This window comes from Harpia harpyja, chromosome 12 (genome assembly GCF_026419915.1).
Source record: "Harpia harpyja isolate bHarHar1 chromosome 12, bHarHar1 primary haplotype, whole genome shotgun sequence".
NCBI classification, from domain to species: Eukaryota; Metazoa; Chordata; class Aves; order Accipitriformes; family Accipitridae; genus Harpia; species Harpia harpyja.
Window position 1 is genome coordinate 9,490,164 of NC_068951.1, and position 17,629 is coordinate 9,507,792.

The window sequence follows — 17,629 nt, forward strand, 5'->3', positions numbered from 1 at the left end:
AAGGGAGCAAGACAGATTTAATCAGTTATGGCCAAAGCTGGAAGAAATGTTTCAAAGCACAAGAATTCTCAAGTTAACCTGGAAATATGGCTGGACTTCCACGGTTTCTGTTGGGATAGGTGAACTGAAAGACTTCTCTTTCTGGACATCCAGTTCTTGATTTCAAAGACTACCTTTAAAAAGACAGAGAAAAATGACCTGGCTTTGTTATCTTGGAGGAGGCTCTGTCTAAATCTGTTCCTGTCTCCAAAACAACATGAAAGATGTGTGCTCTCTGCAGTGCAGCAGGGGCTTTGGAAAGTCATGACTGAACCCTGTGACTGGGAACCTTGGACAATATTTGGTGTTGTGGTAACTTGGATTTAACCAGACTTATCTTTGATGATAATGCTGTATCAGGATGCAGTCTTGACCTGTAACTTGCCTTTGAAGGAGGCATTCTGCAGCTCTTGTCTCTGATACACCTGCCTGGTGTGGTTCTTTTCAAAAAGACGGAAATCATTGATCACATATGGTCTAGCCATACTGATTCCCTATTTTGTTGTTAAGGCATGTGACTGTTTAAAAGCAGAATGTGTGTTTGGCACTGACATTGATTACAATCTAATTGTCTTCATATTAGCTTTAGGTATGAATGTAAAAAGTCATCTACAATGCAAAATCCCCTTAAAATTTGGGGTGTTATTCTGGTTTTATCCTTTGGAGACCAACTTTAAGTGTTGTCTGTTAAAAAAGCTGGGGATCCTGGAGAAGGTGACAGCAATAAAATACGACGTTTCACTCTTTTCTAGGTACACTTAGCAGATTAGAATGGGTATGCCACAAACATGATTGCACAAATTTAATGGAAAGCTTTTCTATATTAATTTAAAATGAGAACTTGAGACAGTGTGAGGAATATTGAGAGATGGTAGGAACAGAAGCACACACTTTAAATAGAGCATTGCTCTGTTGTTTTCCTGCCATCCTCAGCCCTTCTCCCTAACCAAGTACAGTACTTCCAGGATGTCTCCACCTGTTTTGGGAAAAGAACATACAACTCTCTCCTCTTTATTGATTGCAGGTGTTCTGCAATTGGATGGCTTAGTATGCCAGCTATTTAACCATATTGCATTTATTCTGCATGAGAAGTATAAAATTGATATTGGTTTTAGACAGAATACCTTGATAAAATCCATAGAATAATTTGTTACCTTCCAAAACTGTCTGGGTTAAATTTTTCTGGTGATCCTACAACTGCAATCTACACAAGACCTTAGGAAAGAAAAGAAAAGCTAACAAAGTTATGTCTCTAATGTTAACACAATTCTGTGTGAAATAATTACTCTATGGAATATGAGGCCTTAGCCACTGAATATGACATTTTTTTATCATGGATGATTTTTCATCAATTCCTATTCCTTCAAACTCTAGGTTGAGAGCATAACTTGTTTCCTCAAGATGAATTTTACTTTCTTTTCTTGCACTAGGCATGACATGCTCTTGTTCTTAGGGGCTTATAGAAACTAAATAACTTGGAAAAAGCATGAAGAGAAAGAAAAACTGGAAACAACACTTTAAAAGTGCTAAACATTACGAGATTCCTATAAGGGAGATAGACCAATCTCTCATTTGATGTATAAAGGCAGGTAGTCATCTATTCCATTGATGATATGTAGGAACAGTTTGGAAGTTCCTACTTCCAGAACACTCTGCTCTAACTGTTGTATTTGCATCTTGTTATATCTGAAGTATCAGCCAGGATTTAAATAAAACTCTTTGTTCTTTGCCTCCTTCCTGTTTCACTTTAATGTGCACTATCTCTTGCTAGCTATGGCACAACTGACAGAAGTTACAGAAGTCCATGCCATTATTGCTGTATAGCAGGATTCAACTGCACTTCTGCATTTGCCTATAATTCCTCTGTGAGTACTGCTTTGACCACTTCACAGGCTGCAATTCTAAGTTAAGCAATAGCACATTTAAAGTTTATTTGTATGAAATCGGGGAAAAAAAGAAAGGAAGGTCCTTGATGAATTTGGATCTTCCAAGAGATTTCAGAGTATTAGCTTGAAATAAGACAATGAAGGGCTAATATTTGCTGGTGGCTGCAAGTTTTGACATTGGTAGTCCTTATTGCCAGGTAGCCTGGCAAAAAGCTGAACTGTGTTATATTGCTATCCATGTTAATGTTTCATTTTGTGTTTGGCCCAAAGTTCTCTAATAAAAGGTGTGTTGCCTTTCACCTAAGAGTGGCATGTAGCATGGTTTCTGTAGTCTATAGGCTGTTATTGCAACAGTCGTGGAACTGAAGAAGAATGATTGCGTTCTGCCTCTTGCAAGGGCAAGGTCTGCCAAGGTTGTATCAGTGGGAAGACTTTGATAGTGGGATGCAAAAATCCAAGAGCTAAGACATAGGCAAGGTGTACGTGAAACGAGTGATATTTGTTATAAAACTTAAAGAAAAGCAGTTATGTATGGAGGAATAGATTCAGCTGCAAATTAGAAAACCTATATAAAGCATTTTAAAGGAAAAGATGTCTGGATAAAGGTCTATACTAAATAACTCTGTACTTCAAGGAACTTTTTCTCCAGGCTGGTTTGGAGAAGAAAACACATGAACAGTACAGGCAAGAAACACAGAGGAGGTAGGGGTATCATAGGGAGATTTATAGTAGGTTTGGTTCTTCTTAGGAGAATGTAAGCTACCCCTCTGAAAACATCTGATAGTTTGCCACTGTGCCTTTCTTAGGACTGCGTTTTCGTCAACAAAATACAACATCTTGACCAAGACCTTACCGAAGAAGATGCTGGCACCTGTTGTTATAATGGATTTTATTTTCTAGGTGCCATCTGACTTTGTGGCCTGTGTCACTAAATAGATTCTGCCTTCTAGAACTGCTCCAGCTTAATAGCGTAGCTTTAATGTTTTCCTCAAGTGTCGATTAGTCTGTATAGCCTGCTCAAATCTATGTCAAGGGCTCGCTGAAAGGGTTAATCTTTTCTAAGACCACAGGTGTAAGAACTGTTGGGGGCCCTACCCCTTTTCCTGATGGCTGGGTCTCCATCTGTGATGAATTAGGGAATTCCCACAGGGCACTAAGGCTTTGAGGCTGCCTGTCTCTTGGAGTCCATTTTATTTTGGAAGTTATCTCTCTGAAGGAGCCTTTAAGAGCACTTGTACTGGCATAGAGATGTTCTATTGGTTTCATCTGGAAACCCGAGCAAAGGGAGATCTTTGAGCACTTTTTAAACGTGTGCTGAATGTTTCTCTTCAGAGGCTCCTGCTTTCCTCTTCTTGGGTTCAGCAGTTCATTACAGTTTATTTGGGAGGGTGGTATATGTTTCCTATTTTGGCTCTTCTGCTGAGGATTTGTGACACAAAGCAACCCACATACCTTCTCTGGTTCCTTTCCCCCTTTTAAGACAAAGTTAGTGTTTGTAAGCATAGACAGAGATGTTTAATTTATAAGTAGATGGGTATGTAGAACAACTCTTACATAGATGAGCATAGTCAGTAAGCCTGCCTTCATCTTCACAAAAAAGGTCAATGCAGTATGTATAATCACTGCTTTCTTCTTTTTGCAGATTTTTATTGCATTTGGAGAACTGTTTTTATCTGTAAACTGGGCTGTTGTGACAGACATACTGTTGGTAAGTGCTTGTGAAACTATTTCCTTATTTTGAGTTTTTCAACTTTTCTCAACATAATATTGTTCATAAGCCTGCATCTTGGTGGCCACAAGGACCTCCACCTTCTAGGAAGAGAAGAATGAACTCTTATGAAGAATACCCTTATTGGTACCCTGCTAACATTAGGGATGTAATCACATGCCACAATGTACTGCTGTGCAAAAGTGCCAGTAACAACATAGATATGGTGGTGCAGTAGTTCAAGTTCATTGTAAGCCCAGAAAGGAGATGTACTGATTTGGATGAAACTCATGCAAGTGGAACTATTTAGTGCTTCTGGTACACACACTAGTTTGGATTTTCTATACAGCTCTGTGTTGTTGGATGTCTGCCAGAAAGTGGTCTGCACCAGAAAGAGGGTCACTTTCTGTCTATAATCAGAGATTTTCTATTTGTGCTCCAAAGGTTTGAAAAGATGATCCAAATTAAGGGAAAGTCAATATTCTGTAAACTGAAGTTAGTGAATCCGTTACAGTTCATCATTCTATGAACTATTACAAGTTCCTTTATTCCAGAATACAGTAGAGAGAAATTTCAGCACTTGCAAGACAAATTCATAAGTGGTGCCACCCTGCCAAAGTGTTAGGCAAGCAGTGATGCTTATGAGACTCTTGGGGATTCCAGGACTGACACCACAAGCCCAAAGAATAGCAGTGCATTATTGCATTTGAATTCTGTTATCAGTAACTTTGAAGAAAGGAGTGATGTGAAAAGCACACATCTTGTGGCACAGTTAGTCTAGATATCAATGAGGAGCTAGTTCTTTTTATCATTGCAAAGGCTTTTAGGGTTAGTAATTTTTCAATGTACTTGAGTTTTTACTCAAAGGAAAAATTTGGCAACCTTTGGTTTATGCTGTAGCTCCACAGTCACTAATCAGTGTCTGCGTAAAACATGGGAGAGATATTGTTGTTACTATCACTGAACTATGCAGATCATCACAGTCTTATGAAGTGGTTTATATGACTTTTTTTTTTTTAAATTCCATAGTATGAACAAGCTGAATGTAGTTTATCAGTCAAATAAGCAAGTAAATGGTCTGCCTTGTTCATATCTAGTAATCAGACTGCAGAAAGCTGATTTAAGTACCAAAGCCAGAGCTATTAAAATGATTGACAGTCCTTTTGTTGCTACCCATGGGCATAAAACAAAGCATTTGAATTGGCAGTATCCTTTTCTACAAAGAGTAGAGTGCTGTATCACAAATGAGACACAGACTCTCTACTTTGGAGAATCTGCTTCTGTGGGATCCCTGTGTTGCAGAACAGTGGGTGTGACTGTAACCCAAACATTTCAAGTGGGACGCTACCTGAGAGACAGAGATTGTTGAGACAAGTGTGGCACAGACAAAATGCTGATGCAGCTGGTACTGACAGAAAGCAAAGTAGGGAAATTGTGTAAAGACATCAGAACAAATGAGAGAAGACACAAAGGTAAGGACAAAGCAGAACAGAAATCTCTGACTGTTTCCCACGCTCTGGCTAATGATGGAAAACCAGTAGCTGAAGAGATCCTAAGCAAGAGTCACGTGAGCATTTTCCATTTTATGTAATAGTTTTTCATTCTAAGGGAGCTCAAATCTATTTGCAGATTGCTACTGTAAACTCCACTGCCATAATAAATCTTTCATATAAGAACCACAGTGAATTCATTAATATGTAGCATAACATGCAGTGATGCACAATAACATGTCACGAGTTTAGGACAGTAAAGAGAACTTGCAGCCTGTGGCTCATGTGGAACACAGTTACCTACAAGGCTGTCATTGCTTGCTACCACAGGAATTGAAAATTTACAACTGAGGTTGCTGTCAGTATGGTCTTAGTTGCTTGGATATACAACTTGCTTGGTAGTCCTAACAGCTAACTAAAAACAACTGGTAGAAAAGCTGAGCAGAGATAAAAGTACCTCTATTACAGTCTTCCATGTGAAAGTATATAGCCAAATGCTGAGCAACGTCTAGTGACAAAAGGGACTAGCTGTGAAGCACTACAGAATTCTCCTTCCACTGACTTGACCTTGCCTTGTTGACATGAGCCTGTTTATCCTCACACTTCATAGCTTGAAGAATCTTTCTTTACATTCTGATTGAGATGAAGGAATGAAACAACTTGTATTTCATGGTTCTTCAACAAAGCACTGCTGATATTGACTATTGCATTACGTTCTCAAGTTACTGTTTCATGGTACGGCTCTCTACATGACAGTTTTCTGCACTCTGGAATTTTAATTAAAAAAAAATAAAATTGCAGTCAGCAGTAGTGAATTGCTTGCCTGCTTGAAACCTCAGCCAGCAGCAAGAGGGTTTTGTTTCTTCTTTGACTCTCAAAGAATGGTCAGAAACAATTATCCTATGAGACAAGAGCTGTAGCCTTGAAGCAGTGAATAGGTGCAGAAAAACTATCACTGGTCCAAAATGAAATTTTTTATTAGCTTCTATTTCAGTTTATTTTGAAATCGCTGGGTTTTTGCAACATTCTTTTTACATCAGTTGAGGCACCATTGAAGGATTTTTAATGTTTCTCAATTTACTTTTCTTTGAACTCCTACATCTGCATTTCAATTCTCTCCTCTGTCATTGTTAAAGAGGAAGGTGACATTGCTGAGTTAGATACTGTTGATATATGATGGAGAAAGTAAGACAGGTGATTACTGTCAGCTCTTTCCTTCAGTTCCTTTCTGAACCCAAACTGCAAAGTTTGCAAGGAGCTGTGCTTTCATTCAGTTCAATCACTCAGGTCTCAGCTTGCTTAGGGAATGCTGCATCATATTGCAGCCTGCAGGAAGTCTATCATCGGGAGCATCATTGCCGTATCCTGGATACATGTAAATCCAGAAGAGGAGGAAGTTCTTGTCTCCCGAGTGACTGACACCCCTCATTTGTATTTATTTTAGAATCTTTTGGGTTTAGGTACAAGCAATATTGCATCAACTGGCAACAAGTGGGAGGGTGAAAAGTTTGGTGGAGCAGAGCTCTGGAGTGGTGTGTTCCCCCTGAAAGCAGACATTCAGTGTATTACCATGAATGTGCTTCGGGTTGGATCTGTCGAATTCTAAATGTTACTAATTGTTTTATCAGAAAAATGATGGAATTCAGCTGAATTTGTGGATGTCTGCTAGTTCATTGGCAATCTCAGTTGGGAGTTGTGTTTCATCCTGCTGAAAACCCATGGGTTCAGTGTATTACTTTGCCTGAATGGTGCCATAGATAACGACAGTAATTTCTCTTTTTGCATTGTTTCCCGTGTGAACTGGTAGGATATCTGATAATGTGGCTGGATTTGCTAATGCATGTTCTTATTTTGCCATGAAAATGACTTTTCTTTCTTCCCACATGGCACTACTAGCCACACAATGTAGCTAGGAATTCATTTATCCTGCGACCTGTGGAGCTGAAGACAAGGGAAGATGCTGACTGAATGATAAGGACTTTCTTCCTTTGTGGCTAATACATCAAGATGCATTGCATGTAGCAACCTTTGTGCCTCTTATTCAGCTGTAAACATGAAGGTATCATCTACTGTACAACTACAGTCGTAATGTGCAAGTGGAGAAGTGCTGTAGCTGCCTTGCTTACAATATGCTGGCATACTGGGAGGCTGTACAGTGTACCTTATGAATTATGTTTGCCATCTGTGAGGTAATGGGACTCTGTCTTTTAGGTTTTTGGTGGCTAATAGCATAGGAGATGCTGGAACTAGAAGCTAATATGGGTTTGGGAAGGCTACCAACATGTCCCCATCTTTGTTTGGAAGTGCCCTGGGAGGTATAGGAGCATTTACCAGCCCATCTGTTCCATCTGCTTTTTTAGCTGACAGCTCTGTCACATAATCTGCAGGAGGATCTCTAAAACCTCCAAGAGACAGCATGACAGAGTTAGCAAACTATATCTGTTTGGGGCACCCTGGTTATCTGTCAAGGCATCTGGACTGGGATCTCCTAGGAGATGACAGTGTGTAGGATGTCATCTGCATCGCTGACACTGCGTGGGTAACTGGGCAGTCACTGTGGACAGGCAGGATGCTATGGCTATTTCAAAGTCCCTGTATGTGGGAGTGTTTGGTTTCTTCTTTTCCTAGTGAATCCTGCAGTGCCTTGAGCTTTTGCATATGGTTTCCATTGCGCAGAGGAACCTGAGTAATAGTACAGGCAGAGTTTGTATGAGCCTCGTAATATAGGAAACCTCCTATCCTTCTCTTCCATTTTTCTTGTTACAGCTTGTCATGTGTCTCTTGTAGTTACAGATATGACATATTAAATAAATGTGGTAAGGAAGTGGTGCAGGGCACTGAGAAAGCAGAATTGCATTTATCTTTTCTCATGCCTGCAATGCCCACAATGTATTAAGTGCATAACAATATTTGATTTGTATTTCTCAAACACAGCCTGTCATTATCAATAAAAGTGAGGAAATCTGAGTCTAGGACAGATGACATGATATCCTTGGAGAGCCAAGAACGGACAGTCTCCAGTCTCATACAGTCTGTCATAGCAAGGTCTACTTCCCAAGCTCAGAATTTTCTACTGTTGTTTCTTTATCTCTCTTTCTGTACAAGAGCCTGTTCCCAAAGTGCAGATGCTCAACTGGTACTCCAGGCAGGTTCTGAGAGAAAACAAAACTTGGGTAGACTGCATGCCCTTAGTCTAGGCCAAAGTGTGCCATGACCACAGTGAGGAGGAGCTGTTGGACTGCTCCTTCATCCCATGGATGACAAGGATTTCAGCTTCCAGATCAGCCAGTCTGACATGACTCTGTTCTTACACTGGCAGGGGACTGGATGCAGTGTGATGGCAACATGACATTAAAGTGGTTTTCTGTAACTCTGAAGAGATCTCCAAGACATCCCTGTTTTAATATTTATTATTCTTGAAGAACTCTATCTAAATATTCCTAATGAAAAATAGATGTTCCATCCATGGTTAGAAATACCTACTTTGGAGAGACTAGGAATGGAAAGGGATACCAGCTAGCTGTATGTGTACAAAGTAAGGAAGGAGGTTGTGACTTTCAGTAAAACTGCATTGTATAGAGTACTCTTACTGGGTGCAAAGATGCTGTTTTAAGATGTTGAGTGATTTGTGTATCCAAGTTTGTGGCCATTTCTGGCTAAGAGGGGCACTGCCAATGTGGTCTGATTCTTTACTGAAACTGGTTGCGATATGGGGTAAGCAGCACCAAAAGGCTCCCGCTGAATGGAATGAGTTATATGAGCTCTTGAGAAACTCCCTCTCTGAACAGAGGAAATTTGGCTGTAGAAAAAAGGATGTCACTGCTCATTGCTGTGTTTCTGGCATTCCAGCAGGGTGCAAGGCATGTTACTGCTTAGAAAACCCTGCCTACAAGAAGGGTTTACTAGGCAGAGATAAGAGGACAGATAGCCAAGTTGGCTATAATTTTGGTAATTGTGTTGGGGGAAATCTATTTTCTTTCTCATTTTAGATCAAATGCTCTGTTAAATCTAAATGGAATTCATAGCCTCACTTCCTAAGGAAACAAGACTTACTACAGTCTGTGACTGCTTTGTCTTTTAAGTTTTGAAACCATGGATTTCAACCGAGTTTAATAAAGAGTTAGACACCTCAGGAAGACCCAAGTTCCTACAAGCCTTGTGAAAATAGGTGACCTGGCTGAGAAAAATTATCCAAATTGGCATCCCCCAGAAGAGCTGCGGTTTAGGGAAAGACTCTGCAGCACATACATCTTGTCAAACATGACAGAAAATGGTAGAAATAGGTTTGTGAGAGAGAGACGTAAAGCATGAAAACCATAGCAATGGAAAAAGCTTGGCATGATACTTAAACCACAAGATGTAAATCATGCATTATTCTGTGAATGGGTTTTTATCAAAATAATGTTTTTTAGCTGTTTTGATTCTGTATGTGCTCCAATCTTCATACCAAGAATGTATGTCATGCTAGCTCTGGCAGATGGGGGCCTGCAAGAGGGAAAGGAATGCAGTGCTACAGAATCCTCTGTCAATCCACCCCTGAATGCAAGCCATTACACTAATACAGCTTATTGTCCTTCCTGTTTCTGCATCTGTGCTATGGATCTGTAGTTTCAGTACAGTTTAAATGCTGTAACTTACTGGTATGTACAGGTCCTGACTGCATGTGCTACTGAAGTATTTTTTGCTCTCATTCTCACAAGAGTAATTAACCTTGGTGTCTTGGACAATGTTGCTTCCTTACCCACCTGCTTTAGTGTCCATTAATGCAGTTCCACTCACCCTAAAGATGTGGCATTAATGTTGCTATTGTGATACAGCTACATAGAATCATAGAATCATTTAGGTTGGAAAAGACCTTTAAGGTCATCGAGTCCAACCATCAACCCAACACCACCATGCCCACTAAACCATGTCCTGAAGTGCCACGTCTACACATTTTTAGAACACCTCCAGGAATGGTGACTCCACCACTTCCCTGGGGAGCCTGTTCCAATGCCTGACAACCCTTTCAGTAAAGAATTTTTTTCTAATATCCAGTCTAAACCTCCCCTGGCACAACTGGAGGCCATTTCCTCTCATCCTATCACTAGTTACTTGATAGAAGAGACCAGTACCCACCTCACTACAACCTCCTTTCAGGTAGTTGTAGAGAGCAATAAGGTCTCCCCTCAGCCTCCTTTTCTCCAGACTAAACAGCCCCAGCTCCCTCAGCCGCTCCTCATAAGACTTGTGCTCCAGGCCCCTCACCAACTTGGTTGCCCTCCTCTGAACACGCTCCAGCACCTCAGTGTCTTTCCTGTAGTGAGGGGCCCAAAACTGAACACAGTACTCGAGGTGTGGCCTCACCAGTGCTGAGTACAGGGGAAGTACATCTTAGTGCTAGGTAAATATTTTTTAATCTAATATTCTGAGGCCTCTTTAAACACAAAGAATGATAATAAAACTATAAGTTAAATGTGAGAGTGGATCTTTTTTTTCTTCTAAACCCAACTTGCCATGCGTGTTAGTGTTTCCTTAAAGGTGTCTATAGAGCCACAATATAGGTTATATACCTTGAGTTTGTCTCTTGGTAAAACACCAGTCACCCTATTAATTAGTGTTTGAGACACCCTAAGTGATGTTCAGATCAGTTTCCAAAAAAATCAAGTTGGGGAGTAGAAGACTGGGAGAATATTAAGCATTTTGTCTCTGATATGAGCAAGTGGTTGGAAAACAAATGTATGAAGGTTTAAAATTGCTTCTGTCTCATTCTGACTGTGAATGCTTTTTGTGTAAATGTATTATTGAAAGAGAGAGACACAAATGATATAGAATCATACTTTACTTCTTCAGGCACAGTTGATCTTCAGTAGCACAGACATAAAGCCCTTATTACCCCCAAATGACTATATTTCATTTTAAATAATAGTTCTAATCTATGTGATGCTTTGCTGTGTTCTGGATGTGCACCACATCTTCTTCTTCAACTTGTTATTTAAATTGTGTGCACTCAAAAGCATAATCATTTTGAGGTATTGTTACTAGACTAGCTATATCTCAGGTGCTATCCAGTTACAAGCAGCAAACTTCTGCCATCAGAGCTATCATCAAAGCACCATCAGCCACCTTCTGGTCTGCCAGCTTGAGTCCCCTCCCTCTGCCTTCACACGGTCTGGCAGGTCTCAGCTGACATCCTTTATAGCCATGGCAGCTACTTCAGGTTCCAGGTACCCCAGTTTCCCCCCAGCAGTCTAGACCATGACTGCTGCCACAGTGTCATAAGAGATTTTTCTCAGAGGCTGTCAGTGCTGAATCTCCTTATTAGTAAATCAGTATGACTGCAAGGTTTCTGTTAGTTGCGTGGCCAAGTGAATCTGTACAAGCTGCTGTGAGTCTACGAATGGAGGCAGGGGAGTCATGTTTTTCCTACTTTATAGGGATTCCCCCTTGTGTGTTGCTTTCTTGAATTGTTTTATCCTCAGCAAAACATCCAGTGTACTCTTTTGCTGAGAATAACTTCTCTGTCTCCAAACTTGTAAACAATGTTTGATTATTAAATATATAAAAATTAATATATTCATCTCTCTAGAATGTTATATGAGTAGTTGGCCATTCATGATAATCACTCTATTAATATTCATTTTCTTGTGGGTTGTGTTTTGTTTCAGTATGTTGTGACACCAAGACGGCAGTCTACAGCTATTGCCCTGCAGATTTTGGTGAGCCATTTGCTGGGAGATGCAGGCAGCCCATATCTCATTGGGATTGTAAGTGAATTCTCTGCTTATTGAGTTTCCTTAGGGTAAAACTTTTAGAATCTGAAAGACAGACTCTCACAGATTGTAGACACTTCCTGGTCCAAAATTAGAAGTTACTCAAATTGGTGGCCTTGGTACTAGAATACAGAAAGACATTTTTCTGAACATTTTTACGTGCATGCAACTTCTGGTCCTGTGACACTGCAGGTATGTAGAATATAATCCTATACCTGTAGGTGTGAGTAGTTCCATGCAGTGTGTAAAAATTTATTTTGATTTTAAATTTGCAAACTCATAAATTTTTCAAGGGATACATTTTTGTACTTGGATTTAAGCACTTTCTGCTAAGTTTGTGAGGAGTTTCATGGAAATTAATCAAATACCATTTTACATCTTGAAACCTAAAACTCTTAGTTAAAATCTTAAGGTTTGAAATCTTGCTATTAGTCAATACTCTCTTGAAAATCAGAACAAGAGTGACTGCAATGGTTGCCTTTTGATACTATTTGGCATTCAAAGCTCTGGCCTCAAAGTACCTTAACCTTGGATTCCCGTATTGCTTGAGAACTTATTTCTCTGCCCTTCCTACATTTACTTGACCTTAGGTGCTTCTGGACAAAGTAGCCTAGTACTGTTTTCTCCTTGCAGGTCAACTGGTTTAGTTCCAGTGGATGATATCTGTCAGTGTTGTTTCCCTCCTTCATTATTTTTTATTTAACACACAGTAATTCTGCACACAGTAGCTAACCAATCACCCACTTTGATTTTTCTGCTTTACTGGACATGGGATACAGAGTGAGTTGTTGTTGTTGTTTTAAAGTTTTGTTTATATGGAAGTTTATTTTCAGAAGTTCACCTCAGGTATATCTGTTCTTTCTTTGTCACATGTTAACAGTGTTAGGGTTAGACAGGGCCAGACAGAAATGTCTTAAGTGTGCTGTGCCTGAAGGTGCAGCTGCTGCTGGTCCAGCCAGACAGGAGATTCCCCTTGTTCTCAACTGGGTGAAAACTGGAGTCTCAACTGTGCAATCTGTCTGACAGAGAAGACAGCCCTCTCTCACTGAGAGATTCCTCCTGCTGGCTCTCTTTTTTTGGCAAATGAAGAGGCCACTTTGCTCATTGGTGTGTATTAGGAAACTACTGGCCTCGCACCGATTTGGCTGTATGCATGGGGGAACATAATAACTGACATCTCTGTGTCATGAAAAATGGCTGATATGATATGCAAAAATGGGAGGTATCTTAGAAGCTGAAATATGTCTTGTGCATTCTCCCTTTGACTCTTCTATTGATTTATGCTTCCTGCCTGAAAGATGAAAATGTTTGTATCTCTTACCCACTGTTATTTGCCATCTTTGAGGCACAGACAGAATTGAGGCTTCCTGCTGGATGTGCTGCTGCATCCTGCTAGTAACTGTGTGCAGAATACTTCTTATGCAGTACCTTGCATGCAGTTGCCTTAAATAGCAGCTAATCGAAAAGTGTGAAGACAAAAAAAGCTTATCCAGATGAGATTAACCTCAGGTAACCTTGCAACTTTGCAAAGAACAGAGACAATAAATCCAGGAATAAAACTGCTATATGTCCAAGTGGGGTCCTATGCAATGAGCACAACATCGTCTTCTGGAATGCTTCTTTGAACCAATATACCAGTGCTGCCCATGTCCACTGTTGATTAAATACTGAATCTTCTGCATTCATGTCTTGCTATTGTTTGCTAACCTGCTTCAGCTAGCCCTTTAGCTTAAAAACTGTCTGGAGAGTCAGGGAATAGTCTTTTTCAGAGTCTGTTTTTCTTCCCCCTGCACTCCAGGGATTTTCTTATTAAGCATTTTAAAATTAAATGCATTAGGTTTCTATTTTGGCTGTTATGCTTACTGTGGTCCGTAAGTGCCCATTTACACTTGATCATGCTCTTATCTGCCTAAACTGTCATAAAAAATCATACTAAACCCAGCGAAGGTTGAAGAGTCTCATATTTGTGTATTTCAAGTCACATAGCATATTCTAACCATTAAGAACAAATGTGGGAATAAAAATGACTGTATTCAACATTCATCTTTTTGTTTATGCTAAGAAGAGATTTTAAGTTCCTGGGTTAAGTGTTGTATCTTCTTGAGTTTCTTGAAATCAGCTTTTCTTTCTGTCTACAAAAATAAAATCCATGTGTATAATTTAGCTTTTACAACCTCATCCTCCAGGCAGTGCAAAAAGCAGCTGCTTGGTATCTTCTTCCCAGTTCCCCATAATGTCACTCCATGACTCCTCAAATGCCTTTTGGCTCAAAAGTAGACTCCACTCTTGTCTCAAATGAATTTCCACCTCTTCCCTTTTTAATGAGTGTTGCTGCTTGTGCCTGTATTGATGCTAACCCCCTGTTTCTGTCCATTTGATGCTGATTAGGAAGGTATAAAGTTATCGAATAACATCAAGAAATGATAAATGTCATTGCCAAATGTCTGTTCTGTGCTAGCTATCTGGAGATGGGCTAGAAAATGGTAAAATGAGTTAATGTTTGCCAAACGTTACAAATATTGGTTGCAGTATTTCCTACTCTTGTGACCGGAGGCACTGAAGGTATAAAAGAACATAAGCTTCCTGCACCAAATGGAAGCTGGACAGCAGTGAAGTACAGCTGTATTGGGTACTGGGTTTGACAAACTCTGGTAGCAGACTTTTTGACCCTATCTGCCTAATTTTATTCTTTTCAAGGACCACACTGTAAACAATCTGTTTAAACCAAGAGAGGAGAATGATGTTATCCCAGATTAATGACAGCCTTGTTCACTCCCTAGATCTCCAATGCTATCCAGGCCAAGAATGCTTACTCATTCCAGTGGAGTTTCTGGAGCATGCAGTACAGCTTTATCGTGTGTGCTTTTGTTGGTGTCTTTGGAGGAGGTTTTTTCCTCCTGACATCTTTCTACATTGAGGAAGATCGTAAAGAAGCGGAGAGGCTTTGAGGTTTATATATATCTTTATAACTTTTAAACCTGTATCTGATTGCTTTCCTGTTAGTACACTAGCCATGATATCGGCTCTGTAAAGTTAAAACACAAATGTCTGCATTATGTTAGTACCACATTAGTTTCTATAAAAAAAATAAAGGCAAAATCCCAGCAAAGTCTCAGATGAAACAAACCTCCCATATTGAGCAAAGCAGACTGCAGAACACACAAGGATCAGGGAAGTGCTATTAGTGACACCTTCAAAATGCTGCAGTATATGGAGGTAATAAAAATAGCTTTACTGTAATGCACTACTACAGATTTCATGGAAGGTGCAGTTCTTTTTCTACTCTGGTCTTTCTGAGCTGAGTAGAACCAGTCCTAGCTCTCTGTAATACTGCTCCCTCTTCCCTGAAAGAAGTCATATGCAAAGCGTAAAAGACTTAAAGAAAACTTGTTGAATTGGACAGAACACTGTCCTCAATCACCTAGATTCTTACAACTTCCTTCTGCTCTGGCTTGGTTTTCTAGGTACCAGAAATGAATGCTGTCTTTCAAATGAAGATGAACTCGGGGGCAACATTTGCAAAGAAGAAAAGAATGTCCTCCCCTTTTTCTTTCCTTTTTGCTTAATGAGATACAGCTAGAGAAAAGGCCAAATAACAATTCCTCCATATGGCAGAAAATCCTGCATACTGACTTTTTTGGATGCTTTCGACTGTGAGTCAAAAATTGCTACTGCATTGGCATATGGCAACCCTCCCCCATCTGCAAAACACACACAAGTATTCTGTGGAGCTGGGGAGCTCCAGAAGGTAGTGTATAGAGCTGTCACAGGCACAACTGCTAACCTAAGCAAGACAGTAGCATTTAAGGCAGAATGTCTCATGGAGATTAGGAAGGGAGGCCTATGAATTCTCAGCAGGATAATATTTGCCTGTAGAATTTGGAAAATGTAGATAGTACAAAAAGTGTTTTCAGTTGTCTGAAATGACCAAAAGCAGAAACTATCAAAGTCAGTGTCAGATTCAAGAGTGGAGGGTTGTGATCATTTTATATGTAATATGTTAACGGCCTCTTTCTAATCCTTTGAGGCTCTTCAGCATATCCTCAGGCCTTGGGTAAGTATCTCCTCTCATGAGTGAACAGTAGTAGCTGTAGAACCACTTAAATATAACTATCCATTTAAGCTCTTATCTCTGAAGTGCATAAGACTTTGGATGCGGTATCTGTTGTCATAATATCATGCCAGGTGCCAAACAGGACATGATTAGTGTAGCCAGCTTTCATTGTTTGATGTGGTGTAGTTCCCAGCAGCACTTTAAAGTCAAAGCCTGAGGAAGACATTAGCAAGTGAACTGTGAAGTATTACGAATCTTGCCTGATTCTCTGAGTAAATCATAAGGATCATAAAGCAAAATATTCCTGTAATGACTGTGAACATCAAATGTTATTATAAATGGAATAATTCAGCAACTGCAGATTTTTGTTTCTCCCTCTACCTCCCTCATTTAAAAAAAAATCTGTTCTGAAACCTGACTTAAACCCAGGTAGTGAAATTTGGGCAGAGCTTATGCCATTATGAGAAATAATAGAGAAACTTTTTTGTGATACTCAGTAAAAGTGTAATAATTGTTGTAATAATTAAAATAAAAGTTGGTATTCTGAAAGACTGAGCAACTTTTTCTGGTAGTAAAAACTAGCCAAAACCATTATACCACTGACTTTTTGGAAATTCATGTGGTGCCAGAGAACCCATGTCCAACAAGGGGTTTTTACTATTGGATATGGATGCACCAGCTTGTAGAGGTCCTAAGTGTTTGTCTTAACATTTTTCAGGCTATTTTTTAAGCTGCCTGGTAGCAATGTTTGGTTTGAAACCTCTTGCTTATGTTCGGCAGACCTGGTGAAATTTGTAGCATTTGTCTTCCAGCTAGAGGGAGAACAATTCACTTTGCACCAATGCCTCATTGTAGGATGAATTTGGGAGGTCTAAAAACATTCTCTAAGGCCTTCTCAACTCACTGCACACTTGAGGTTGGACTTGCAAGAGCCTGAGATTCATCTGGTACACTGTTACTGTACCACACTGTTTGATGATATCCACACGGTTCTGGCAACCAGCTACTTTGTCGAAAAGTTAAATTCTGAGATGAGGTTAAATTCACCAATGCAATGTATTGTACAGCAGTACCTTCACTAGATACCATTTACTGTTACATCACTTTATGCCCAGAAACTGATGGAAGAGTTCTGTGACAAGTGCACATCAGTATTTGAGGCCATAAAATTATTTTGATTTTGTTTAATTCTATGATATTTGCTGGTGAAAACAGTGCCAGGTCCTTCCTTAGTATTTTATCAGAACTTCTCAGAAGCTGCATATAAGCGTACTGCCATAAAGATTTGCATTGTGCTTCAAGTCTCTTGTACACAGTATATAGACATGTATATTATGTACAGCCTAATTCTGAAATTGTCTGCGAATATTGGTATTAGGTAATGATTTGGGTTTGGTAAAGAATTCATTTTACAAGGTAACCTGATACTATGAAATGTGTTGAGCTTGGATTTACAGAGCTCTGAGGATCAGTAATAGAATCACAAGATTCTACCTCTGTTGCCAAACTCTAGAGATAAAGTTTGCAATTGCTAAAATCATTGACAGCTGCAAACCAGATGCCCCCAACACCACAGCTTGTTCCTTGTAATTCAGGCAGACAGGCCAAGATCTTGAGAATAATTTTTCCCATATTCAGCTATGGTAGGATTTTAGCAGCTTGATAGTACTTCTCTATTGGTATGTTCATGATTTGCCCTG

At 39.7% G+C, this 17,629-nt stretch overlaps 1 protein-coding gene across 2 annotated transcripts in view; it reads left to right on the plus strand.

Annotated features, from left to right (window-relative positions):
* Nucleotides 1-16,478, plus strand: part of LOC128149242 (protein spinster homolog 3-like) — a 31,151-nt gene extending 14,673 nt beyond the window's left edge. For both annotated transcript variants that reach the window (XM_052804210.1, XM_052804211.1), the window contains exons 9-12: nt 3,568-3,633; nt 11,771-11,869; nt 14,656-14,824; nt 15,340-16,478. In XM_052804210.1, coding sequence (XP_052660170.1) covers nt 3,568-3,633; nt 11,771-11,869; nt 14,656-14,823 — 333 coding nt within the window. In that variant the 3' untranslated portion in view covers nt 14,824; nt 15,340-16,478. The remainder of the gene's footprint in view (nt 1-3,567; nt 3,634-11,770; nt 11,870-14,655; nt 14,825-15,339) is intronic.
* Nucleotides 16,479-17,629: the final 1,151 nt, after the last annotated feature.